The sequence below is a fragment of the Neovison vison genome, chromosome 1 (genome assembly GCF_020171115.1).
Source record: "Neovison vison isolate M4711 chromosome 1, ASM_NN_V1, whole genome shotgun sequence".
Taxonomy (NCBI): domain Eukaryota; kingdom Metazoa; phylum Chordata; class Mammalia; order Carnivora; family Mustelidae; genus Neogale; species Neogale vison.
In genome coordinates this window covers 237928960-237954910 of record NC_058091.1, presented here as the reverse complement: position 1 = coordinate 237954910, position 25951 = coordinate 237928960, and the positions used below count along the sequence as shown (strand labels likewise).

At 40.8% G+C, this 25951-nt stretch overlaps 1 protein-coding gene and 1 pseudogene across 2 annotated transcripts in view; both read right to left on the bottom strand.

The window, feature by feature from the left end:
* The window catches only part of DIAPH1 (diaphanous related formin 1), a 95742-nt gene that overhangs the window by 48731 nt on the left and 21060 nt on the right, over positions 1–25951 (bottom strand). Inside the window, exons 2-18 of one of the 2 annotated variants that reach the window (XM_044225764.1) lie at positions 19762–19788; positions 18503–18658; positions 15980–16081; positions 15503–15633; positions 15245–15331; positions 13899–13962; positions 12525–12664; positions 10934–11042; positions 9887–9997; positions 9597–9715; positions 8831–8947; positions 8101–8216; positions 7510–7574; positions 6034–6213; positions 4543–5295; positions 3582–3696; positions 3077–3085 (exon numbers count right to left, since the gene is read on the bottom strand). In XM_044225764.1, coding sequence (XP_044081699.1) covers positions 3077–3085; positions 3582–3696; positions 4543–5295; positions 6034–6213; positions 7510–7574; positions 8101–8216; positions 8831–8947; positions 9597–9715; positions 9887–9997; positions 10934–11042; positions 12525–12664; positions 13899–13962; positions 15245–15331; positions 15503–15633; positions 15980–16081; positions 18503–18658; positions 19762–19788 — 2401 coding nt within the window. The remainder of the gene's footprint in view (positions 1–3076; positions 3086–3581; positions 3697–4542; positions 5296–6033; positions 6214–7509; positions 7575–8100; positions 8217–8830; positions 8948–9596; positions 9716–9886; positions 9998–10933; positions 11043–12524; positions 12665–13898; positions 13963–15244; positions 15332–15502; positions 15634–15979; positions 16082–18502; positions 18659–19761; positions 19789–25951) is intronic. The other variant, XM_044225759.1, reaches the window with a different exon arrangement.
* Positions 13164–13309, bottom strand: LOC122896866 (annotated as a pseudogene).

The window sequence follows — 25951 nt, the reverse complement described above, 5'->3', positions numbered from 1 at the left end:
TTTAAAAGACGGGATTAAGGATAAAGATCTGAAATTTTATACTGGACATGTTTAAAGTACCAGAAGCAAAAGAAACCTTGCTTTCATACCGAGGAGATGTGGGTCCTCTAAGCACTCACCTCTGAAGGTGCTGAAGCTTGATTTTCCTTTGCTGAGAAAAACTTTAACTAAGAAACCAAAGCCTTTTTTCACTAAGTGTTTCTGGGTTGTTGTGAGCAAGGGGACTATTGGGAAGTCTAAACCAAGTTTGCCAGCCTGAGCACCAAGACAAGTTATTCAAAATCGTATCAGGAAAGGCAAAGCCAAATTAGTCAGCACGATCACAGTGGGAGTTACACATGGCATGGGGTCCCTACAGCACTTCTGGCTGCTAGCTGAAAATGGTATTAAAGCACCTATTTTGTTCCCAAGAGACACGTTCAACACACCCCAACACTCTAATACCTCTTGCATCATCACAGATTTACAGATTAATGCAAAGGAAAAGAGAGCAGGTAAACAGAGAAGGAAAAAATAAATCAGACAACATTAAAAATCCAAAGAAGAAAGAATTTTTAAAAGGGGAGGTGTTCTTATTTGGGGGAAATGAATGATAACAGAAACAGCAAGGGTGATGAGCAGCAGGGAAGTTCTACTGTGTCTGAGTGTTGTGGGTCACTCAGTAGGTAAACAGTAAACACTCAGGATTGTATCTGACAGGAAAATTACATCATTAAGATTTAGAATGTCTGGAAAACTCATGATTTAATTTTCGAGAACATATCCCCTAGTGTTTCCTAATGGAAAAACGAGGAAATTAAGACAGAGTGCCAATTTAACACCTGAAAGTGCTAACTGAAGCTAAAGATATTCATTTTTTAACTTAAAAAATTTTTTTATTTATTTTATGAAAGAGAGAGAGAGAGCGCGCGCATGGGGGGTGGGTGTCAGAGGGAGAAGCAGACACCCTGCCGAGCAGAGCTGAATGCAGGACTTGATCCTAGCTGGGACTTCGGGATCATGACCCAAGCCAAAGGCAGCCACCTAAACAACTGAGCCATCCAGGTGCCCAAAAAGCTAAGGACATTTAAAGACTAGCTAGGAATTTCCTTCATCACAAGAGCAGTAATCTAGTAGCGTGGATTACTACTATCTGAAAATCAATACTCCATTAAACTAAATCAACCAAGTCATATTCATTTTTTTTTCCCAGATTAAGATATAAAATTTTCTAACAATGATTTTTTGGGGGAAAAAAGAGACAAGGCTGGTAGAAAGTTAAAACCTTCAATGAAAAAAAAAGTAGTCTAGGGCAGAATCTGAAAGCTGAAAGAGCATTAAAAAATAGTAGTTACAGGGGCGCCTGGGTGGCTCAGTGGATTAAAATGCTGCCTTCGGCTCAGGTCATGATCCCAGGGTCCTGGGATTGAGCTCCACATCGAACTCTCTGCTCAGCAGGGAGCCTGCTTCCCTCTCTCTCTCTCTGCCTGCCTCTCTGCTGGCTTGTAATCTCTCTCTGTGTGTCAAATAAATAAAATCTTTAAAAAAAAAATGTGGTTACATGGCTGAAAATGAGAAAAGATAAGATAGGGTCTTGCTGGGGTTTTGTTTTGTTTAAGATTTTATTTATTTATTTGAGAGAGAGACAGTGAGAGAGAGCATGAAAAGAGAGAAGGTCAGAGGGAAAAGCAGACTCCCCGTGGAGCTGGGAGCCCAATGCAGGACTCAATCCCAGGACTCCAGGATCATGAACTGAGCCGAAGGCAGTTGCTTAACCAACTGAGCTACCCAGGTGCCCGTTGCTGGAGTATTTTTAAAACACTATCAATTAAAACACTATCAATTTTTAAAACACTACCAGTGAAAATAAAATGCCCAGGAAAACCATGAAAGTGCAGAAAACCTCACTATAATCACTAGTAATACAAATGTACAGAAGAAGGGGGTGGCCGAGGTGGGAGGAAAGGGGCCCAGACAGCATACAGGTGCAGTGGTGCTCAGAGCACATGTGTGAGAAAGGGACTTATACCAGAGGCCAACGCAGGGGTAGATTCTGTGAACTTACAAATTAGGATATCATTTGATGTTGAGTTTCTCTGTCCAATTAGTCTTCGCTGATATACTAGAATAGCCTAAATAGTCATTATCCCTGGATTTTTCACTAAGCAGGTGGAAGTCAACCCCTTGGCTGCACTTTAGTTCAGCGGATGACAGCTCTTCTAAAGTACAAGGCCACTTTGCCCTGAGTGAAAGGCAAGAGGTCACACCTGAGCCCAGCAATCTTATACTCTCAGATAGACACACCTAACTAGGGGCCACCAAGGGCATCTAGCAGTGTTAGGCTCCTTCATAGAACAAAGTGCAGGCTGGTTCCATCAGATCACTTAAGGAAAAAACAATACTAAATGCTTATTTACTGGGGGCAGGGTGGGGGTGGCAGAGAGAAGAGGGGGAAATGCTCAAAAGTTGCACTTAATTTTCATCACCAGGGTCAAAATATACCTCTAAGGAAACAAAAAAATTGTAAGGTGGAAATACAAAATTATTAGGCTATAACTGTCATTAAATTCAAACACTGAGTCTCTCAGGGGAAATAACTACAAGTGCCCTGTCACAAGGCAGCACAAAACCACTAGAATTAGGAAGTGAAGAAAGAAGAGGGCAAAACAGATCAGCTCTTCTAGAACAAAGGGGAAGATATGAAGGTGAAAAAGAAAAGCAAGAATTTATGCAAAAAACCATGGACCAAAAGACAAGATCACTGGATCTGGTCATTTGACCTTGGACAAGATACATACATTCATTTCAAACATCCTACAGAATGGAGATAATACACAACCTGCTTATTTCTTAAGATTTCTGGGCAGGTCCAAGAAATAGTATGTGTTAAAGCACTTGGAAGACTATAAAACAAAACAGTAATGTAAGTTGATGGTATTAGTACTTAAGGAGTCCCTCGCTTTCTGAAGAAAGAACAACTACATGGCAGCTTCGACTTACCTCATCTCAGTTTTCTAAAGAGAAATTCCTTTACATCTGTTACATCTTGTCTCTAATGTTCAAGATACCCAATTAAAAGGCTCTTCTGTATTCTTACCTTTTGAAGCTGGAAGAACAAAGGGCCAGGAAGATGAAAGCATCAGATATTGAAAAGAAATGGAAGAAAAGAAAAAGAATCACACATGGTTGTTATTGTAGACAGTCACTCAATTACCTAACCTGTTAAAGACTGGCCCAACCCTTATTAACTACGTTTGTAGGCCTGGGATGGTACCTTAAAGATAGTCCCAGAATCCGTTCAAAAGTATTATCAAAATGGGCCCCATAATGAGCTTTATGTCACCTTAATCTCATATCCCCAACATGTTATACTGATAAAAAATACTTACATGTGAAAAACCTTGGGGAAGAAAAATACGAAAACACAAGTTTTCTTTCCCAACCCCAGTGTCCCCATAATACAAAAATATCTTAATTTCTTCTGAATGGGAAAAATCACCTCTCTTCAATCCTCACCCAGGGAAGGGAAGGAATGGGAGACTGACTTAAAGGATACTCAAAGTCCTATACCGGACCTGTGCATGAAAGAGGAAGGTACTCACTCTTGGTCTGGGCAGAAAAGGTCAGAGTAAGTTTGGCGAAAAGTTCATTGTTCTCAAAGCGGTCCTCTTTCACCTTTGTCCAGAAGCAGTCCTGGGACAGGTCCTCAGCAACAAACTGTAGATATGGGGAGGGTGTTAAGTGTTACTAAGTGGAGCCCTGTACTTTCCATCCTAGAAAGATGCGGGTGAGGTGGGTGGTGGCTCTAAGTAATGTCTTACTAGAGTGACCAACTGGAGACACAGAAGAACTGTGCTCCACATGGAAGGACATAGTGCTTCCAGTTCATTCAAGAGCTAGGTTCACTTGTGCTGCTTATCCTCCTTCTAACCTCAAATCCTCTAAACTGAAAAGTACTGAGGCTGTGTTTCACATCTTCCCTTATTCTACATTATATTCTCCCCATCAATTTGGCTAACTATGACATACTTGTTCATTTTATAAGTAAACCCCTAAGCTCCTTTTATTTGGTTTCTGGAAGAGAAGGCTGAAGCAGAATCATAGGAGCCTCGAACATAGAGAGGAAATATCAATCTGAAGATGTTCCATGAACACATGTCCTCTATAGCTCATTTACGGGGAAGAGATAGCAGAGCGTATCCATCAATCCACAGCTCTCAGATCAGCACCTTTATCAGCAGCTTACAGCCTGGTGAAATGACTATTATCAAACTGTGGATAACCATGGCACTCATATCCTCAAAGAAAAGGCCAAAAACATTAACTTAAGGATATGTTTAGGTTTTGTAGCAGAGTAAAAGGCCCAAAGAATTCTCCAAAGTGATGTCTGGCACACAGAAGATGCCTAGTATGTGCTGAATAAACATAGGCCAAGAGTGAAACCTAAAGATAGAAAGTTGCCAACCATAAGAAACGGAAGCCCACCTGGGCACAAAATACAAAGCAGAAAACTAAATTGGTTTCTTAAGATCTATTGAAGAAAAAATGGACAGAAATTCTCACCTTGGACCAGTTTGGCCTTCGGAGTTGCACCTCTGGCTTATAAAGCTTCTTTGGGGTCAATCCAAATGGCAGAACTGGGGCTGCAGGAACTCCAAATCCAAAAGGGGGAGGTGGAGGCATACCCATTCCAGGTGGAGGTGGAGGAATTCCAGGACCTCCAGGAAATGGAGGGGGTGGAGGGATTCCAGGACCACCAGGAAGAGGTGGAGGGGGAGGTGGCATTCCTGCTCCTCCAGGCAAGGGAGGAGGAGGTGGGGGGATACCAGCACTCCCAGGCAAAGGAGGGGGTGGGGGGATACCAGTACTCCCAGGCAAAGGAGGGGGTGGGGGGATGCTAGCACCCCCAGGCAAAGGAGGGGGTGGGGGGATGCTAGCACCCCCAGGCAAAGGAGAGGGTGGGGGGATGCTAGCACCCCCAGGCAAAGGAGGGGGTGGAGGGATGCCAGCACCCCCAGGCAAAAGAGTTGGTACAGAGGAGCCAACACTTCCAGGCAAAGGAGGGGGCGGGGGGATATAAGCATGCCCAGGCAAAGGAGGGGGAGGTGGTGGAGGAGGAATGGTATCACCTCCAGGAAGAGGAGGTGGTGGAGGTATGCTAAGCTCTCTTGGTAAAGGAGGGGCTGGGGGTGGAGTAACAGTGCCAGGAGCAAGGGGAACAGTAGCACTGCTAGGAGGGGTTACAGCAGTAACTGCAGCAGAGAGAGAAGCCATTTCTTTTTTGGCATCTTCCAGTTCCTTGGACAGCTTGGCAACCTAGAGGAACATCAATGGAAGAACTCTTCACTCCACTTCAGGGACCACTGGGGTTGGAAAGGACCTAAAAATTACTTAATCCAGAGTTCTCTTTTTAATCATGAAGACACTGAAAGGAGTCAGACAGATGAAATGATTCACCTAAAGTCACATAGATATTTAGAATTCAGGTCTTCAAGTTCTTAGTTCAGCATGCTTTGCATTCAAAAAGCAACTTTAATCTTTATGTTAAATTCTCCCTTTAATTAGAAAATGCAACGTTCAAGTAAATCAAATATTCTGGTGAGATAGGCACATAAGTGATCAAGTTATCAGGTATCACGTATCATTTAAAAAACTGTAACTGCAAAGAGTGTGGGCATTAATCTGCCCAGAAATAGTTTAAATAAGGGAAAATTAGCAAACATATTTAGTTTTTTGGGATTTTACTCCTGAATTTATGAGATGACTTTTAGTTTTATTTCTGGGTAGTTCTATGACTCCTTTTATTCTCTATATTATTTATTTTCCAAATTTTCTATCTTGTGTGTTACAGTAAATGATTTTTAAAAGATGCAATCACCTATTGGTAAAGATGATTTTTAAATGATTTTTAAAAGACGCATCATCTAACTAGATCACCTATTGGTAACTAAACCTTCCCTAGGAGTAAGATGACTGACTCCTGCTCCAAGACAGGCCCATCCTGAGGCTGCTGACGGCACACAGGTCACTCTGCCTTCCCTGCTCAGACATTACCTCTCCTGTGAGCTGAGACACCTCTGCTTCCAAGTCCTGTTTCTCTGTGGCAATCTGCTGCTTTTCAGAATTCAAGACATCCTTTTCTCCCTGAAGATCCTGGAGCTTCTGCTCAAAGTCGCTTTCCATCTTTTTCATTTCTACCTGTAGCTCATGTCGGGCTGTTAACTCTGAGTCCAACTAAAGGAGAAAGGAATTAGGGTCCTAGTAAACTGTCCAGGAAGAAGCAGAGTGTTATTCCCCAAAATTCACTGTTTTGTCCCAATCCTTTACAGAGCTCACTTTCCCAGGAAAGGACTGGGAAAAAAGGCCACTATAATTTTGAATTCAAAATCAGGGTTAAAGAAGAGGGAACCAGAGATTATTTCCAGTCTCTCTAACTTGGGAGTTCTAAAAACAAACATAAAACAACCTAAGACAAATATTGTGCAATTTTGCTTATACATGGAATTTAAAAAACAAATGAACGAACAAAAACAAGCAGAAATGAGCTGATAAACAGAGAAAAAAGAGGTGTTTGCCAGACGGAATGGGGATGGGGGTGGGCAAAATGGGTGAAGGTAGAGGCTTCCAGAAATGGAGTAAGTCACAGGAATGAAAGGTACAGCAGAGGGAATATAGTGAACCGTATCATAAGAGTGTTGTGTGGTGACAGACGGCAGCTACTCTTATGCAGAGCACGGTATAATGTATAGACTTGTCAAATCACTATGTTGTGCACCTACAACTAACCTAACATTGTGTGTCAACTGTATTTCAATTAAAAAACAAACAAACAGGGCGCCTGGGTGGCTCGGTCAGTCAAGCATCCGACTCGATTGTATCTCAGGTCATGATCTCAGAATTGTGAGATTGAGCCCTGTGTCAGGCTCTGCACTCAGCATGGAGTCTGCTTAAGATTCTCTTCCTCTCCCTATGCTCCTCCCCACACCGCCCCCTGCGCTTGCTTAAAATAAAAGGGGGTGTGTGTGGCAAAAACAACATGAACAAACCCAAAATTTTTAAAAAAATTTTTAACATTGTTAAGACATTTACACCAGAGCAGCTATGGTGTATAATCCCAACTGCTTCTAGGAGCAAAACCCCATCAACCACAACAGAAGTCCTAACAACTGAAGAGAAAAAAGGAATTGAGACATACTCCAATCCCTGTTGTTCTGGGGTAAGTGGCCTGAGATGCCAGCAAAACCCCAGGAATGGTTATACATGAGAGTCATCTGTCGTTCCTGTCCTACCCAGGGGCTCCTGAACTGCGGACCACTAACTCCTCCGCATCTCATCCACGTTAGTTTCTCCAGGGGTGAACCTATGCCAGAAAGGTTCCCCCAGGAACTGCTACTGGGTGCTGAATGCCTGTGAAATATCACAGGTAACAGTTTCACATGTCAGAAAAAAATATCATAATCCTTAAAAAGAAAAAAAGAAGAAAAGAAAAAAGAAAGGCCCTCAATTGTTTGATCTCTCACACACACACACCTTCTTTTCCAGTTCTGTAGCTTTGGCTTCAGATTTCTCCACCTTTGTTTTATCAATCATTTGATCTGAAAAGAAAGAGTCAAGTAAGTGAAGCTCCCAGTTCTCTTGTCTTTCCCTCTTACTACCTCCATCCTTCAATATAACCAAAGGACAATGTTTTGTCCATTTGCTTTTTTTTTATTATTCTTCTTAACGTTCTGCTCTAGACAAAGAAATGGATCTTTCAGTTAAGTTCAACAGGCAATTTCTGAGTGTTTGTTATACAGTAAGGCCACTGTGCTGGATGGCCTGGAGAGTGCCCACCCACAAGTGATACTTAACAATCTGTGAGACCAGCAGGAATCACAGATAATAGGTAAAGTCCCTTCAAAAGGCAGGGTGATGTTTGAGTATGGGTAAATTTTAGATTTATAGAACAATAAACTAAAGGTCTCTTTATTCCTAGCACAGAAGTTGGTTATCACCTAAAGACAAAAATGGAAATACCTGGAGACTAGAAAGATACCTTTCCTGAAAATTTCACTGGAAGAAAGAGAAAACATGAAAGGCAGAGCAATGTTTTAAGGAGACAGATCAGAGGAACATACTTACCAATCAACCCCTCAATATCAATCTGAAGATGCCGGCACTTGAAGTCAGGATCAGCCCCATTCTTGTGCAAAACTATTTGAGAAATACATTCTTCAATCAACTTATAGTACTGTGGCCTATGGAAGAAGAGAAGAAGGCTATCAGAGGAAAACCAAAATACAATTTTCTGAAGCATTCAGGATCAGGAAAAGTTAACTGCTTTGATAAGAGAGAGACCTGAGGGGATGTGTTCCTGAAAAGACCTTTTCATAAAACTAGCAGACATCCACTGCCATGTTAGGAAACTCACTATTGTACAACAGCTACCCATCTTCTTCAGATAATCAAAACCTGTTGCTATCTACCTCCTGGTGCCAATCATTTCCCATCTAAAACTCAGGCTCAAGCCTTTCTGTAACAGACAGCACTACCCCTGAACCTCTACTTCTAGGCAACATCAAAGAACCTGAAATGGGTACCTCCCTTTGCTATCATCATCACCCCACCTCACCTCTCCTCTCTCCAAAAAAAGGACATTTTACTTATATAGTCTGACCTCCTCCATAAGAATGCTTTTCAGTCAGATTAAAAGGACAACTAACAACTCCTTTTATATCTTTGACTAAAAATGAACTGTAATCCCTGCCTTTGTCTCTTCTTTTTCCCTTTACAGACAGTCTTTGAATTTAAGGATTTTGCTCTCTCTTACCTAGGCTCAAATTCAATACTTCTCACAGGTATACCATCTTACCTGGCCTCATAGTCATTTCGGACCAAGAGCAGGTGCTGCAGGATGGACAAGAAGTGTGGCTCTGCCTTTGAATCCTTCACTGTGTTTAAGAGAATCTGGAAGACATCACTGAAGTCGGTGAAAAAGGGGAAGAAGCTAAGGAAAGCATATATTTAGAAACCATGTTTGACAGGTGGACTGCCCTGCTCTTGGCAAAAGTCACAAGATGCCAACTCTATTCTAACAGCTGCCTCTCCTGTAAATTATCCCAAATTTTAAGCTCCATAAGCTTCCTTAGGCTGAAGGACCAGTGAGCTGGGTGGTGGTATACACAAAGATAAAGGATTCCCAGTACTTGGCCTGGAGATGAAGCAGTAGGCAGAAGTGAAAAGGTAACTGCACACAAGTCACTTGTGGAAAAAAGCAGTATGCAGCCAAACCATTCCCTCTGTCAGTCTCAGGGACACAGAGAAGAAAGCAAAATTACAAGCCCGCCCCCGGCTTATGCATATTCTCCAAAGACCAGCTCTACACCACAGTAAGCTAAGATTTCATATTCTAGGAGGTCCATACTTATTTTGATAGCTACTTCAATTTCAAGGAACCCACAGATCTCTGGTCCATGCTGAGGGAAATAAAGCCCACAGCAATCAAAAGACACCTGCCTCATCTACTGAGAAGAAACGCAGGCTGATGCCCTATTCTGAGTCATCACCCCACACCATTCCAATACAGGGATCTACACTGAATGTCTCATGTGTCCTGAACCCAGTTCATAAAAGGATATTCCATCTCCATTCGAATGTCATCCAGCCGTCCCTTCAGGTCATAGGAATCTTCTTCTCCTTGCTCATCAAACACATTTAATTGCACTCTCATATCATCGTTTTCAATCTCTCGAAGGTCCTGTCAACAACCAAAGTACAAGTCAGGGAACCCAGAAGTGTCCTCTGCTGGCTAGAAACCCAAGCCTTTCAACCTGGTTCTTAAACAGAAAGCCAAAGTGACACTAGAGATGATGGGGTCATGAGAGCCGGCAGCGAAGCGTGGCTGTCCTAATGGAGAGCTGTGGCTCACCTGCAACACCTGATACAGCCCCAGGCGCATCAGTTCACTTCGGATGTGCACTCGAAAGTCAAGTTCTTCAGCTGGTGTGATAAGAGCATTGATCAGCTGCAGACAGCCCACCTAAAGTAAGAAAATTCAAAAGCATGTCATTGCTGATTCCTAGGGACCAAGATTCCATTCTCTTTACATGCATATGTAGAAGATGCAGTACAAAACGGTAAGAATAGCTTCTTATTAGAGCAGTAAGACCTGATTTGAGCCCAGGTGTGGAGTGCTCAGAGGTCTAAATGCTTCCAAGGATTTGATGGGAGACTTTGTTCTCAGCCTTGGCTTTCCTAGCATATAAATAGAGAGAATGCCTTTTCCCCCATCTCATAATAAGGAAAGCTGCTCTTTCTCAGCCTTCTTGGAGAGAAGGATAATCATTTTCCCTTCAGAACAAATCCTGAAATATAAAACATATACAGATGCAACTCATTTCATTGCATTTCACTTTATCCCACTGCACTATATAGTATGGTTTTGTTTTTTTGTTTTTTTGTTTTTTTTACAAATTGAAAGTCTGTGGCAACCCTGTGTCAAGCAAGTTTATCAGTGCTAATTTTCCAACAGCACTTATTCACTCACTCTTGTCTCTGTGTCGTAGTTTAGTAATTCTCAGAATATTTCAAACTTTTCATTATTATTTGTCATGATCATCTGTGATCTGTGATTATGACATACTGAATGCTCATATGATAGTTACCGTTTTTAAGCAATAAAATATTTAATTAAGGTGGCTACATTGTTGTAGACATAATGTTATTTACACTTAATAAACCATGGTATAGAGTAAACATAACTTTTACATGCATGAAACTAGGAAACCCAAAAATTCATGTAACTCACTTTACTGAGATACTGGTTTTATTTTAATGTTCTGGAAGCTAATCTGCAGTATCTCCAAGGAATGCCTGTAGCTGGGAACCATTCCATGTGTTCTATTAAAAGGTCAAATGAACCTAAGTCCTTCCATCTTGAGTTCTATTCTTGGACAGTTTTGGAGGATATACTTGCCTTGAGTGCAATGGAGGTCCCACTTTTTAATCCATCCAACAATGGCTGGAAGCGTTCCACCTCATCCATCTCAGCTCTTTCTGTCATCGCCGTCAAAACCCTTTCATTCCTGCCCAGGAGAAAGGAAAGGGAGAGAAATGTCTAAGTGCCCTGGCACAGACAGGCATAGTAAGTAAATTATACAGGGGCACAGATCAGTTAGAAAATAGAACATTATCAACTGTCCAGACTTCCATTATTCTCCTTGTCACCTAGGGCAGGGGTCAGAATCTGGTGAAAGCTAAGGACAATCTCCTCAGAAAAATTTATTTCCTAAAACCCATTCCTAGACTCTTATCTATGGATACCAAATTAGAACACCTGTTCTATGGAGTATAAACTAGGATAACTTTTGGAAGGGTAGATAAGAGTATCAATTTTAAGTGCACATAACTTTTGGCATACTTCTAGAAACCTATCCAACATAAATGCATAAATGTGAAATAATGTATGTACAAAGATGTTCATTATGGCATTATTTGTAGCAGTAAAACTTCTTATCACCTAGAGCAAGGGCCAGAATCTGCTAAGAAAAAAAACATTTTTCACCTAAAATGTCTAGCAACATGGAAACTGTTAAATAAATTATGGGACATACATACTATGGAATGCTAAACAGCCAGTAAAGTTAAGGTAGATCTTTAAGTACCAACATAGAAAGATGTTTAAGATCAACCGTTAAATTAACAAAAAAAAAAAAAGAAAGAAAGAAAGAAAGAAAGAAAGAAAAGGTGCAAAGAAATGAATGCTATGATTTAGTTTTATTAAACCAAACTGTTCCATAGCAATATAAATCCATTCTTTACATGTGATTTGTTTTATAGGCATAAGCCATCATTCCTTAATTCTAACATTCTATCTTTTGGAGTGACAGAAAACATCTTGGAATCCAAGAAATACAATTTATTTGCGCTAGGGAAAAAAAAATCTGTAAGACTATACTGAAGCCATTAACACTGGTTGCCTCTGCAGGAAAGGATTTACTGAAGGGATGAGGCTATTAAATTTCACTTTATATGTTTCTTTTCTGTTTGAATTAAAAAAATAAAGTTGTGTTACTTCCGAATTAAAAAAAAAAAAAGTAAACGTAACCCCTGCCTTAGGCGATAGAGATAGTAACAGACACCTTGCAGATCACCCCTCTGATAACCACCAGTATGCTGAGGACGGCGCCAAATACCTCATAGTCCTTCTTAAACATTATGATTCAGTGTTCATGCCTTGGTCTTACCTAGTATTTAAGATAAAGTGGACACCCAATCAACTCAATTTTCCTCTAGACTAGGGAAGGTGGTCATAAAGAGAATGGAGGGGGCCTGGTGGAGCCTGGGTGGCTCAGTCATTAACCATCTGCCTTCGGTTCAAGGTCATGATCCCAGGGTCCTGGGATCGAGCCCCACATCAGGCTCCCTGCTCAGTGGGAAGCCTGCTTCTCCCTCTCTCACTCCCCTTGCTTGTGTTCCTTCTCTTGCTGTCTCTCTGTCAAATAAATACATCTTTAAAAAAAAAAAAGAGAGAGAGAATAGAGAAGAGCTATAACCCAGTTACATACATGTCCTCTGGCTGTGGTAAGATACAAAGAGCAGAGAGCAGCTTAGCTGCATCAATCATCATGTTGGGAACAGCTGGATCCATGGCTCTGACCAGCAGCAGGATTCCTTCTTCTGTTTCCAGCATGGTCTTGATTCCAAACTGGAAGGATAAGAATAGAGAAGGGAGGCTTAATGATGACAGCATTTGACCAAGGACTAAGTTAGGGGTGGTTATAGATTCAATGATGTCCCCCTAAATTCTTATGTTGAAGTCCTAAGCCCCAATACCTCAGAATATGACCTTATTTGGAAAAAGGGTCACTGGCAGATGTGATTAGGTAAGTTACAACAAGCTCATACTAGAGTACGGTAGACCCTTAATCCAGTATGACTGTGGTCCCCATAACCAGGAAACATGTCAACACAGATATGCACAGTAGACCACCACCTTGTGAACACAAAGGCAGACCCTGGGGTGAAGCATCTAAAAGCCATGGAATGCCAAAGACTTACAGCAAGCTACCAGAAGCCAGAAGAGAGGCATGGAACATACACTCTCCCTCACAGCCTTCGGAAGGACTCAGTACTACCAAATACCTAAATACTTGGATTTAGGGCCTCCAAGAATTGTGAGACAATAAATTTCTATTGTTTAATACACAGTTTGTAGTGCTTTGTTATAACAGCCACAGCAAACTAATACAGGAGGAGACCTCTTCCCAGCATAGCTAAATAGGGATATAAATACAACACAATTTTATATTAGATACTACACTTGATCTTAGCCAAAAGGCTGAGAAACAATACAATTTTATATTAGATACAACACAATTCCATGTCTTCAAAAAAAAAAAAAAACTTTGATTCTTATATTTCTTTTAAATGCCTCTTGCATCCAATGGGGTTAAGTAAATTTAACAAAATTAAATAATGAGGAAGACAGATCTGCACTCTGGAGCAAACACCTGTGAGATCCCAGAGTTTAAATGGGAGAAAGGAAGGAGGGAAAGAAGGAAGGAAAGAACAAATGAAAGAAAAGAAGCAGGGAAGGAAGAAGGGTAAGGTAGCTTGATTCTATAGTAGGAAGAGTACGGAAAACAAACAAACAAAAAATAAATCTTCCAAAAATAATAAATACAGATTAGGAAATTCAAGAATTAGCAAAACAAAGTATAAAAAGAGGAAAGAAAATGAGCCTACCTTCTGAAACAGACATCAGAACTGGGAAAAAAAGGTCCACAGAAACATACATATGTGGCCATCAAAAAGCTGTAATACTAAAAGGAAAAGCTAACAGTCTTGAACTTTATATTCCTAGGTCCTTTTTAGAGTTTACCAATAGAAAAGAACAAGGGTTATGATGACGGTTGGAATGAGAATGGGAAAAATCTCACCTTATTGTTCATAAACGCTTTCAAGCAACGGATGATCTCATGCTTGTTACGGCTATCGTAGCTTCTGTGTGTAGAAGACATACTTCATTAGTTCCCTTTATTGTATACCCCTCTCCCATTTGACTTTTCAGTCTTGAACACACAGGTCTTTGGAACATCCATCCCCAACTAGGAGCTGAGTAAATTCTAGGACACAGCAATTTGCCTTGAAACACTGACAAAAACAGGTTGAGAGGAACTGCCACCATCAGACCTCTGGTTAATCTTCTCGTAATCCAAAAATTTAGTACTACATTAAAATCTTTTAACTCCCTTTAGATTTCTTTCTTTCTTTCTTTCTTTCTTTCTTTTTTTTTAATTTTTATTTATTGGGGCGCATGGGTGGCTCAGTGGGTTAAGCCGCTGCCTTCGGCTCAGGTCATGATCTCAGGGTCCTGGGATCGAGTCCCGCATTGGCCTCTCTGCTCAGCAGGGAGCCTGCTTCCCTTCCTCTCTCTCTGCCTGCCTCTCTGCCTACTTGTGATCTCTCTCTGTCAAATAAACAAATAAAATCTTTAAAGAAAAAAAATATTTATTTATTTATTTATTTGACAGACAGAGATCACAAGTAGGCAGAGAGGCAGGCAGAGAGAGAGGAGGAAGCAGGCTCCCTGCTGAGCAGAGAGCCTGATGCGGAACTCGATCCCAGGACCCTGAGATCATGACCTGAGCCAAGGCAGAAGCTTAATCCACTGAGCCACCCAGGCGCCCCTCCCTTTAGGTTTCTAAGTGCTAAATTCGATCAGGAGTATATCCCATCTATTACTGCCTGCCTCACTAAGTCAAAGGCTTCAAGCCTGTCCATTCAGGAGGTAGGGGCCCTATGTTTGGTTTTGGAAAGATCATAAGAAGTAGAGAAGTCGCTATGGGTCAGGCTGACTTCAAGGTAGCCTAAGACAGTCCAAGATATCCCAAGAACTATTCCAACCCTGAAGACTGTCAGGAAATTAGTCCCAAATTTATCAAGAATATTTTAAGACTTTTGAATGGGATATAACCCAGAATGGGTCCCAAGGGAGCTCTGAACGAATGTTGACTCCACTTCCAGATTGGGTAAGAACCTAAGCTGGCAGATCCACAATCTTATGTGGTCCACAGCCTATGTTATCCACTGTGTTCCTCTTCCCTTTGCTATATCTGTAATCACTCATCCTCTAGTTTGCCCAAAGACAAACCCTCTTTGCAACTAACAGCATATTCTCCTAGTCTACAATTTCTCATTTTAGTGGCATTTTCTCCTATAGAGCAAACAGCCAAGTTCCCTACTACCCTCCACCGAAAATATGTCAGAAGTTGGAAGTCCTCACCCAGGAGTCTCCTCTCTCTCATCATGGAGTCGTTTAAGGATATCCAATAAAGAGGCCAGGCCCTCAGCACCAAATGTTTGCACCCAGCTGTAAGGAGTCGACAGAGACAATGCAATATTAAATCAATATTTATCCACCCAAGCAACTCTTTACCCCCAATCCAGAACTCTCAAACATCCTCACTCCTCTGATCTTCAATACCCACCAATAAATCCTAACCCTGGGATCTCACTCTTGTTACCACCTCAGAATCCTCACCTGACAGGGTTGTTGTTGAGGGAGACACGAAGGGATTCCAGGCAGGTGAGCAGAGGCATATCCCGCAAGCCTGACCTCAACTCCTGAATGTACATCATAGCAGACCTAGAGCTCTCCTTCTGGCTCATGCCCTAGACAGGAACATATGGGAAGATCAGTCAATACTGGACGCAGTCATAAACTGGACTAGCATTAGTCATTACCTTTTGAATATCAAGCCAGACACACATTATACACAGCACCAAATTCTGTGGGACTCAGAATTTCCCATCTCATTCCCCACACACACTTCATGAGGACTGAATGAGGTAAAAAGTATCTTAATAACAGTAACTTGAATGACAGTAAAACATGAGTGTATAACAGAATAAAATAAGACTGATGCAGACATAAAATGTTCTACAACACTGGTAAAAGAAACAGGTCCAAGATAAGGGCAGAGTCTCCCATGACATGGGTAGCTGCCCCAGGACTCACAGCCTTAGACGTGTGCAAGTATTGGGACACCATCTCCCTCTTGATGATTATGTCCTTCTCCCTCAAAGGCTGCTGTTTCTCCTCATTCAGGTTCATATCCAACTAGTAGACAGAGGGGGGAAAAAAGGAAGAAAATAAAACTGCATCAAATTCCTTACAAGTTTTCAGTGTTTAATATTTAGTATATTTAGTCAAGAGTTAAACACATTAAATCCTTACTGAATCAGTAAATTTTCCTGATCACTTGAGATTTAAGCTATTACAGATTATGAAAATTCCTCAGGGATGTTAATGGTTAACACTCTAGCCTAAATTCCTACAGACACTTTTATACACAATGTTTTTCCTAACAAATATATACTCTTAAGCTAGATGAAAATTCTATTTTTTATTACTGAAATAAAAGGACACATTGTGTTTTTTGTACTTGGAATGGTCTTAAGAATCTCTTCTGGATGACCAGTATCTTCCAAACCCTTAAGATCTGCACCACTCTAGAGTGTAAACACTCATTAGCATTGATTAACTCAGTCTTTGTACAAACTCCTTTCCCACGAAGAAAGAACTAGAAACCCTGTAATAAAGCCCTTCAAATAGATGTAACTTGGATATGGTATTGAGCAAAAGGCTCAACTTGAGCCTGTTACGTGAACGGCCATGTGTCTGAGCCCACTGCCTCAGTGAGCACAAATTTAACCCAGTAAGTCCAAAATATTATTTGAAATGGGGAAAGGGTAGGGGAAAAACAGATAAATTCCAGTTCTTCTCTGTCTCCAGCTGTATGTGTGTGAGAGAAAAAGAGAAGGAAACATTGTCCCTAAATAGTAAAACAAATGTGATGTTTTTCTGACTCAATTCCTGCTGCTTTTTTCCTCCTTTTACATATATACTGAACACAGAAGTTGCAAAGTGGGGGCCTTCAGGCTGAATCACACCCAAAGACACAGTATGTTTTGCTTAGCTAGTTCAACATTTTAAATCTGGGAGACTTTATATAAAGGATGCAATCATCAAACTTCAGATTTCTGCATAACTCTATGGATCAGTTTCCTCCACCAATTTTTTATAGTGATAGCAAGGATAAAAGAGACAGACAAAAACCTATGATGAAATAAAACTTAAAAGAACATTAGTACAAGAGACTTTATGTGGAATTGTATTTGAATGAACAGTTTTATTTTATTTTTATTCATTTGACAGAGATCACAAGTAGGCAGAGAAGCAGGCAGAGAGAGAGAGGAGGAAGCAGGCTCCCTGCTGGGCAGAGCACCAGATGGGGGCCCGATTCCAGGACCCTGGGATCATGACCCGAGCCAAAGGCAGAAGCTTTAACCCACTGAGCCACTCAGGCACCCCTGAATGAACAGTTTTTTAAAGAAAATGACCAACTGGTAAAATCTGAATGCTAAGTATAATAGTTGATACTATTAAACAATTACTGTTTATCAAGAATTGAAGATTTCTAACTTCTTTAGAAAAACAGAAATATCCAGTACTACTGGGCATCTCCAACTGGAGTGCTACAGAAGTTACTGGCATTGAACTGTGGCTGGCCCTCTTACCAAAAACACCTCAAGTCCTTCTGCATTTGACCACAGTCCCTCCTCCTTTTCATCACTCACTATCTGGCTTAACTTATTGTTTCTGCCTTCTTGGCCCTGAAAACATGTACATTTGTAATTCAAGCCCAAAAGATGGTCTTAGGCTCTCACAGCACTTGGACTGAGAGACAAACTGAAAGCTATAGTGAAAAAGAATAATAGTACTGGCTGAGTGTTTATTATATACCAGGCCCAGTGTTAAGAATTTTATGGCCATGCTTTTATTAAGTTAGGCCTGCCACTAGACTCTGTTTGAATCTGAGACCATCTATCAAGGGAATATATAGGTCATAGGAAACCTCAGAACCATGTACTCACAACTTTCCCAGACCTATTAGGACTACTGTGCATTCGCTGAATGTCCTGCTCACTCAGTGCCCCTCACGGAGGACATGAAATCAAGTCACATCCCTGTACATTTCATTACTCAACTGACTTCATCCACAATCTTTAAAGGTCTTCTAGGAATTACAGCATCAGAATTACCTCTCCAGATTCACCACTAAATAGAAGACCGTGGGTAAATGATGACTTTCCGTGCCTCAGTCTCCTTTCATATAGAATTGATTGCAAATGCTTTAAAACTTTATCCACCCTGGCTAACCCAAAAGTGGTCTCCACACCACCACATGAGTTGGTCCACTTGCCTAAGGTCTTTGTGGTTAACATATAGTTGTGCCGAAGGACATTAACAAGGTGGGCATCCATTAGATATGTCCAAGTCTAACTCATCGATTTCCATCTATGGACTGGTGCTTGTATATTTAGTCCCTTTGTTAATAGGACTATTAAGACATTCTCTGTTAAACCTGAAATTCTTTGTAAGTAAGGGCTAATTAAGGGGGATCATGTCCAAAAGAGTGCCCACCAGGCCCATAAATGCATTTTCAGAAAAAAAGCAGTTTTGGGGTGGAAAACTTACCAGCATCTGTTCAAAGAGTACTAGAACTTGCTCATCTGAAACATCTTGCAATGACTGTGCTGTGGGATCATCCCCGTATGAAGCAGAAGAATTTCTATGAGCAGAATTGGGCTTTTCCTTCTCCTTCTTAATTCTCATGCTGGTAAATCTCTCCAGCTGAGAAAGAGAAAAAATTATTAGCGATCCATTTTCATTCACACAACATACCACACATGAAGTAGTCAACTCTCTAACTTCTTATACGTGCATGGTTCCTCTGGTTTGTGGGCACTTTAAGATTCTTCTAACATTAAAACAAGAAATCTCTTACCTAATTTAGTATACTCATTCTGTATTCCCATCTTCATCCAAAAGTAAGAGGACTGAAGTATTAAGATTTGAAACCTCTCTACAAAGAGAATACCTTGTTCTTGAGTTCTCTGGTCATTTCTAAGCCCTTCAGCAATACAGAACTGAAAACACCTCACGTATAGAGTTAGCTCAGTAAAATGCTAAAATGCCATTTGTTTCCTTCAGAGGGTCCCTCCCTTCCAGAGCTGAGTATGAACACAGATTTTAGTAGGTATAGGTCATAAAGAATAAACAAGTAAATGCCTTAAAACCAGGAACCATTACTTTCTGTACATTTCATGTACATTTCTTCTGTACACTCCAAAGCCCCTGTGTTATAGAGGCAGCAAAAGTTCAATATACGGTCTTCAAAATCCCCTTTGTAAAGAATACAGTGTACTTCAGGGGTATATATGCTGTCTCTCTGCCAACCCAAGACTCATGACCCATTCCCCAAACCTCAAGTACAGATGCTCAAACCAAAGAGCCACCAATAAGCTGAAGTTTATTAGCTCTACCTGTTTGAAAATAACAGTAAGTATCTTCAAGCATTGTGGGATTTCAAGCGATGGGAGTAGCATTCAGACTGCAAGTCAGGTCTACGGCCATACCACCCTGAACGCGCCCGATCTCGTCTGATCTCGGAAGCTAAGCAGGGTCGGGCCTGGTTAGTACTTGGATGGCAGACTGCAAGTCAGTTATGAGTTTAAAGAATGTGGCTACCCTCGGAAGCCAATGAAATGTCCCAGGGGGATGCATGCAATGGACCAAACACAGAGCAAAGAGTTCAGAAAAAATTTGGGGAGGTTCTGAGAATAGAACCAACATCACCATTTCAAGTTATAGAAAGTCAAAGTTATGACAAGTGGTAAATATCACAGTGGAGGAAATGAGCTGGGACATGCACATGCTGAACAAAATTTCCTTACCTCATCTGCCATGAGCCGCTTCAGAGTCTAAGAAACAAGAAAAAGAAGGGAAAAGAAAAAGAAGATAGATCAGTGGAATTCCCCAACACTGTCTGCCATGAGCTGCTACAGAGTCTAGGAAACAAGAAAAAGGAGGGAAAAGAAAAAGAAGATAGATCAGTGGAATTCCCCAACACCAAATGGGTTGGGGGGAGAAAAAGAGTAAGCTGAAAGGATCTAAGGTACTTTCTACAACCTAAAGATTTCAGCAAACTATTCCTTACCACATTCTCCCATGTAAGGGGCATGAAGGAGTTTCAAGGTCACTAACATATGACTCTTTGGCGGGGAAAACAAATAGAGAACCGCAAGGACTCTAAGATGACCACTATATATATGAAACATGCTTAACTTCATCAGTAAACAAGGGAATGCAAACTAAAACCACAGTGAGATATCGCTTCACACTCTCACAGATGGCAAACATTTTCTTGTCTGTCTGAATGGAGAGAAGCGGGAGCTCTCACACAGTCAGCAGTAATGTAAATTGCTATGGCCACTGTGGAAAACAGCATGGCATTATCTAATAAAGTTAAATACACACACATACAACTCAATACATCAATTTCAATAAATCTATCCTGCAGAAACTTGCATGTATGTACCAGGATGTATGTAACAAGAATGATCACAGTAACACTGTAACAATATCTAAAACAGAGAACAAGCCAAAGAGCCATCAAGAATAGAATGGGTAACCTGGTACCATGTACAATGGGGAACAATTACACAGAGAAATTAAATGAACTCACAAACATTAACACTAAATGAGTTATGTCTTTTATATTCAGCTTAAAAACATGTCAACTATATTATTATTTAGGAGGTAAAATTATAAATGAATGATTATCACAAATGTCAAAACCATGCTTAGTTGGGCTGAGTGGACAAGTTGTGACTGCATAAGGGGACAAAGGGGCTTCTGAGGTGCTCACAATATTTTATTTTTTGACACAGATGATTGTTACATGGGTGTTTAGTTTAATAATTCTGTGTTCTATGTTCTCTTCCATATAATGCTATACTTAAAAAAAATAGCAGGGATGATAAAGCAGGAATTCTTTGTCCTAATACCTAATTTTAAACCGTATTTCTTTATCTTCATGTTTTTACAAGAATATATATAGTAAAGGCCTCTTGACTAACCTTCCTCAACTAATGAAAAACTAGGGGCGCCTGGGTGGCTCAGTCATTAAGCAACTGCCTTCGGCTCAGGTCATGGTCCCAGAGTCTTGGGATGGAGCCGTGAATCAGGCTCCCTGCTCAGCAGGAAGCCTGATTCTCCCTCTCCCACTCCCCCTGCTTGTGTTCCCTCTCTTGCTGTCTCTCTCTCTCTCTGTGTCAAATAAATAAGTAAAATCTTTAAAAAAGGTGGGGGGCACCTGGGTGGCTCAGTGGGTTAAGCCTCTGCCTTCAGCTCAGGTCATGATCCCAGGGTCCTGGGATCGAGCCCCATACTGGGCTCTCTGCTTAGCAGGGGGCCTGCTTCCTCTTCTCTCTCTGCCTGCCTCTCTGCCTACTTGTCATCTCTGTCAAATAAATAAATAAAATATTTTTTAAAAAAAATTCTCCCCCACCAAAAAAAAAGAAGAAAAGAAAGAAAGAAAAATAGCTCTCACCCTGCCACAGAGCTATTTTACTAGCTGGATAAGAAAAAATCTCTACCATTATGTTCACGTTCCCCACGTCAGACTTTAATTATATCTGGTTAAATAATGAATCAACTTTTCTCTCCATGGTCCAGAGGAGGTCAAGCTTCCACTGACTGAGGACTAATCACAAACCTGAAGCTTTAAGAACCTTGCTCAGCATCAACAGAATTTACAGTTACTTTGTGTGTGCCGCTTACTGGGGAGAGAAGGCAGAAGGATGGTGAGGCAGGCGGCAACACTGAAGGAGACTAACACTTCCAACCAACTGAGCCACCCAGGCGTCCCTTTTGTCACCATCCTTATTCACAGGTGAAACAAGGTACAAAAAGGATGAGTATGTACAATTTAACCACTGCCAAGATTAAACTTAAGTGCACCTAGAGTAACTGCTTCCAGAAACTTGTACTCCAAACTCAAAATGTTCCTTCATAACCAAGCAACAACCCTAACAATTCTGGGATGGATATAACACACAGAACAGAACCTGGGGCTAATGAATCAGTGCCAGTTGGATTGCTCACAGCTGCAGGCTAGGTTAAAGAAAAGGAAACCAGCAACCGGTTCCTTCTGCCTACAGTTTCATTTCTCTTCTGTTCATCCCTACTACCACTACGTAAGCTTTTGCCATTATTATCTCCTGCTCAACTTACTGCAAAAGCTTCTTAACTAATCTCCCTGCCTCCAGTCCGGTCTACCTTACACCAATCCATTCTCCATACTGTATCCACGGGTAATCTTTCTAAAATGCCACAATGTCCACAGTATTTCCTCATTTAAAACCTTTCAATGGCTCCCAACTGTCACAAACCCTCTACTTCAAACTCTATCTTCTGGGCATCCTGAACGAGCTGCAGGTCCACAAACAGATCTTGCTGTCTCACCACCTCAGACTTTCCTTAGGCTGCTCCTTCCCTCAGTCTAGACTTTGCTTTCAAGGCTAACTACAACAGGCCCTGCAGTAGGATACCAACTCTAATTGGACAAATACCTCTCCTTATGTTTCCACCGTAATAGGTGCTTGTCTGTCTTGTGGCACTGGTTGTGGATTACAGTTGTTTTTTGACTGTCCGCCTCCTCTGCTCCTTTCCAGACTAAGTTCCTTCACAGCAGAGCCTGAGACTTAGTTATTGTATTTCCTACAAACAGATACCATAATCTGGGGCTGCTTTCCTAAACTGCCAAGAGCCCTGAAAAAACTCTGAAATCAATTCATTGTGTCAATGAAAAAAACTGAAGCCTAGACAGGTAGAGTAAATCACTGAGGTCATGTGATCAGAAACAAGCTGGGTATGAACTCTAGTCTTCAGATTCCAAAGCCTAAAATCTTTGCATTCCCCAAATTCTTCTGCCTTGTTCCCATTTAAGGCCCATACTCTTGCCTTTAGAAACAAAAGTGAATATATATTTTCATAATAAGGAAGATACCACATTCTCTTGCTTTCTTTGGTGCATTACTAAAAACAGATTTAATTACTTTAACAAAATTATCCACACTTTAGCACTCAGTTTTGAGTATGGACAGCAAAAATGATGCCTACAGGATCAAAGTTGAACTTTCCCAAAATGTCCAACAGAGGGCAGCAACTACCAGCAAAGCGAATCACCCTATAGGCAAAAGTCTGTTTCAAAACCCAACAAAACGCCCCAAGAGCAAGCTCAATTCAATTACTGAAATGTAAACTGCTGCTAGAGTGTACTGAGGGTGTATTGTTTACTTACTATTATGCGTTTTTCTTATAGATCCTCTGTATACTATGCTTGCAAACAGTAAGCTTTACTCAGTATTTTAATTATATCCTTAGTTGTGCTGTGGAATTCTGATAAAGAACAAGAATTCCCAGATCATAAAACGTATAAATGACTAAAAATAGTGGTATCCAGGAAGATAAATGCTCCTGGAGCTGTATTTGTGCCTCACCCCCCAGATGCCCAAGCTTTTGTCATTTTCTTTCATCACCCTACCTGTCTCTTAATGCTTCTACTCTCACCAATCTCCTTGCCTGCTGTCAATTTTCTTCTGCCCCCAAACCCCAAACCAAACCCTTCCTCTCCTAACCTGCTGGGACTAAATACTTCATCTTCCTGTTGCTCCTACTGAGTCTTCCTCTAAAACCTTTAACTATAGATACTGAAAGAAGCATACATACTAAACGAAATCTTTTTAAAAATATCAAAATCTGCTCATGAATACAGATTAATAGTAACTATTAGATAAAAGACAGTAGACTGATCAAAGCACCTAATTTCTCCCCTTTTGAAAGCCTTCTAAATCTACAGAAAAAATTCTTTTTGCAAAGAAAACAATGATGGAAGGAAGGAGACTATCAGGTTGGGAAGAGTAAGAACAGCACAACTTCAACCAAATTTTGAAGCTGGGAAATAGACTAGTGGTAAACCCAAAAGACCTAAGAAAGCTGAAAACACAATAACCAATTATAATTATATTTAAAGACTATCGAAAGGCACAAGAATTAGCAGCATGAGGTACCTATGGAAATGGGGGCTGGAAGGAGGAGGAGCCTAAAAATAAGAAGACTGGCTGGCAGCTGTTTAAGAAGCAGTTCCTACACTGGGTGGAGCTCAATTTCAGGACCCTGGGATCAGGACCCAAGCCAAGATCAAGAGTCAGACACTTAACTGACTGAGCCACCCACGTGCCCCAAATTTTACTTAATATTAAATAAATTTAAATTTACAAACTAATATTATATTATTATTATTAAACTTAAGTATGTTTGGAATATCCTGGATATGCGAATCTACTTTCACCCGTAAATTTTATCAAATCTAAATATACTTCAACTTTGGGCGCCTGGGTAACTCGGTCAGTTAAGCGTCCAACTCTCAGTTCCAGCTCAGGTCACCTCAGGGTTGTCAGATGGAGCACCATGTAGGGCTGTGTGTACAGCTCAGTGTGGAGCCTGCTCCTTCCTCCTCCTCTGCCTCTGTCCCTCCTCAACTCCCCACCCAACTCCTTCCCCATGCACTCATATTCTCTTTAAAATAAATAAAATCTTTACCCCAACTATTTTTTAACAAAAATTGAGCATATATATTGAGATGTGCTATAAATGTAAAACATACACTAGAGTCCAACTTAGTGTTAAGAACAATATAAAACATTCCATTAATGCTGTTATATGTATTCCATACTAAAATCTTGTTATATATTGGATTACCTAAATTAGTATTATTAAAATTAATTTCACGTTTCTTTTTGCTTTTTTCTTTTTGCCTTTTTCTGTGGCTGCCAGAAAATCTGAAATTACATATGGGACTCACATTATATATCTACTATACAGGTCTATTCTATAGTAAAGTGCATGGTTAACATACTTTACCTGTGCATCTTGAGTTTCCAATCAGTTAGTCCCTTACTTTTTTTTTCCCTCTTAAAGTAGGCTCCATGCCCAGCATGGCATCCAACATGGGGCTTGAACTCATGACCCTGAGATCAAGATATGCACTGAGATCAAAGGCCAAATTCTTAACCAACTGAGCCACCCAGGCCCCTCTTGTTAGGCCCTCATTCTTTTTTTTTTTTTTTTTTTTTTAAAGATTTTATTTATTTATTTGACAGAGAGAAATCACAAGTAGGCAGAGAGGCAGGCAGAGAGAGAGAGAGGGAAGCAGGCTCCCTGCTGAGCAGAGAGCCCGATGCGGGACTCGATCCCAGGACTCTGAGATCATGACCTGAGCCGAAGGCAGCGGCTTAACCCACTGAGCCACCCAGGCGCCCCTAGGCCCTCATTCTTAAATATTAGCAGACAACCCAGTTTATCAGACATTTGAAAAACGCCTAGACTAACGTAAGATTGGGGGGGGGTCTGTCATTCAGACTATGCTAAAAGATTTTCAAAATCACTAATATCCACAAAAGGGAACATAATTCCATTTTAAAAAGAAACATTCAGACAAAAAAGAACCTGTAGAAGTTGAAGGTAAGAGAACAGAAACTCAAGAGAAAGCTCAATAGAAAGACTAGAAGTTAAGAATTGAGGAAATCTTCCAAAAAGCAGAAAACACAAAGATGGAAAAATAAGAGAGAAAAGATAAGAAAAGATGGTTCAATACACAAATAGGAGAAAACAGGGGAGAAAGTTACCAAAGAAATAATCCAAGAATATTTCCCAATACCAAAGGGTAAGTCTCCAGCAGAATGGATAAAAATAGACCACACAGAGGCATATTATGATGAAATTTCAAAACACTGAATACAAAGAAAATTCTACAAGATTTGACAGAAGGGAGAGATATTGGTCCTATACAAAGTAACAAGAACAAATTTGGGTTTTTTAACAATACACCAAAAGATAGATGACAACAGAACAAGCCTTTTATTTATTTAAGATTTTTTAAAATTTATTTGACAGAGAGGGAACACAAGCAGGGGGAGTGGGAGAGGGAGAAGTAGGCTTCCCGCTGAGCAGGAAGCCTGATGTGGGGCTCAATCCCAGGATCCTGGATCATGATTTGAGCCAAAGGCAGACAATGACTGA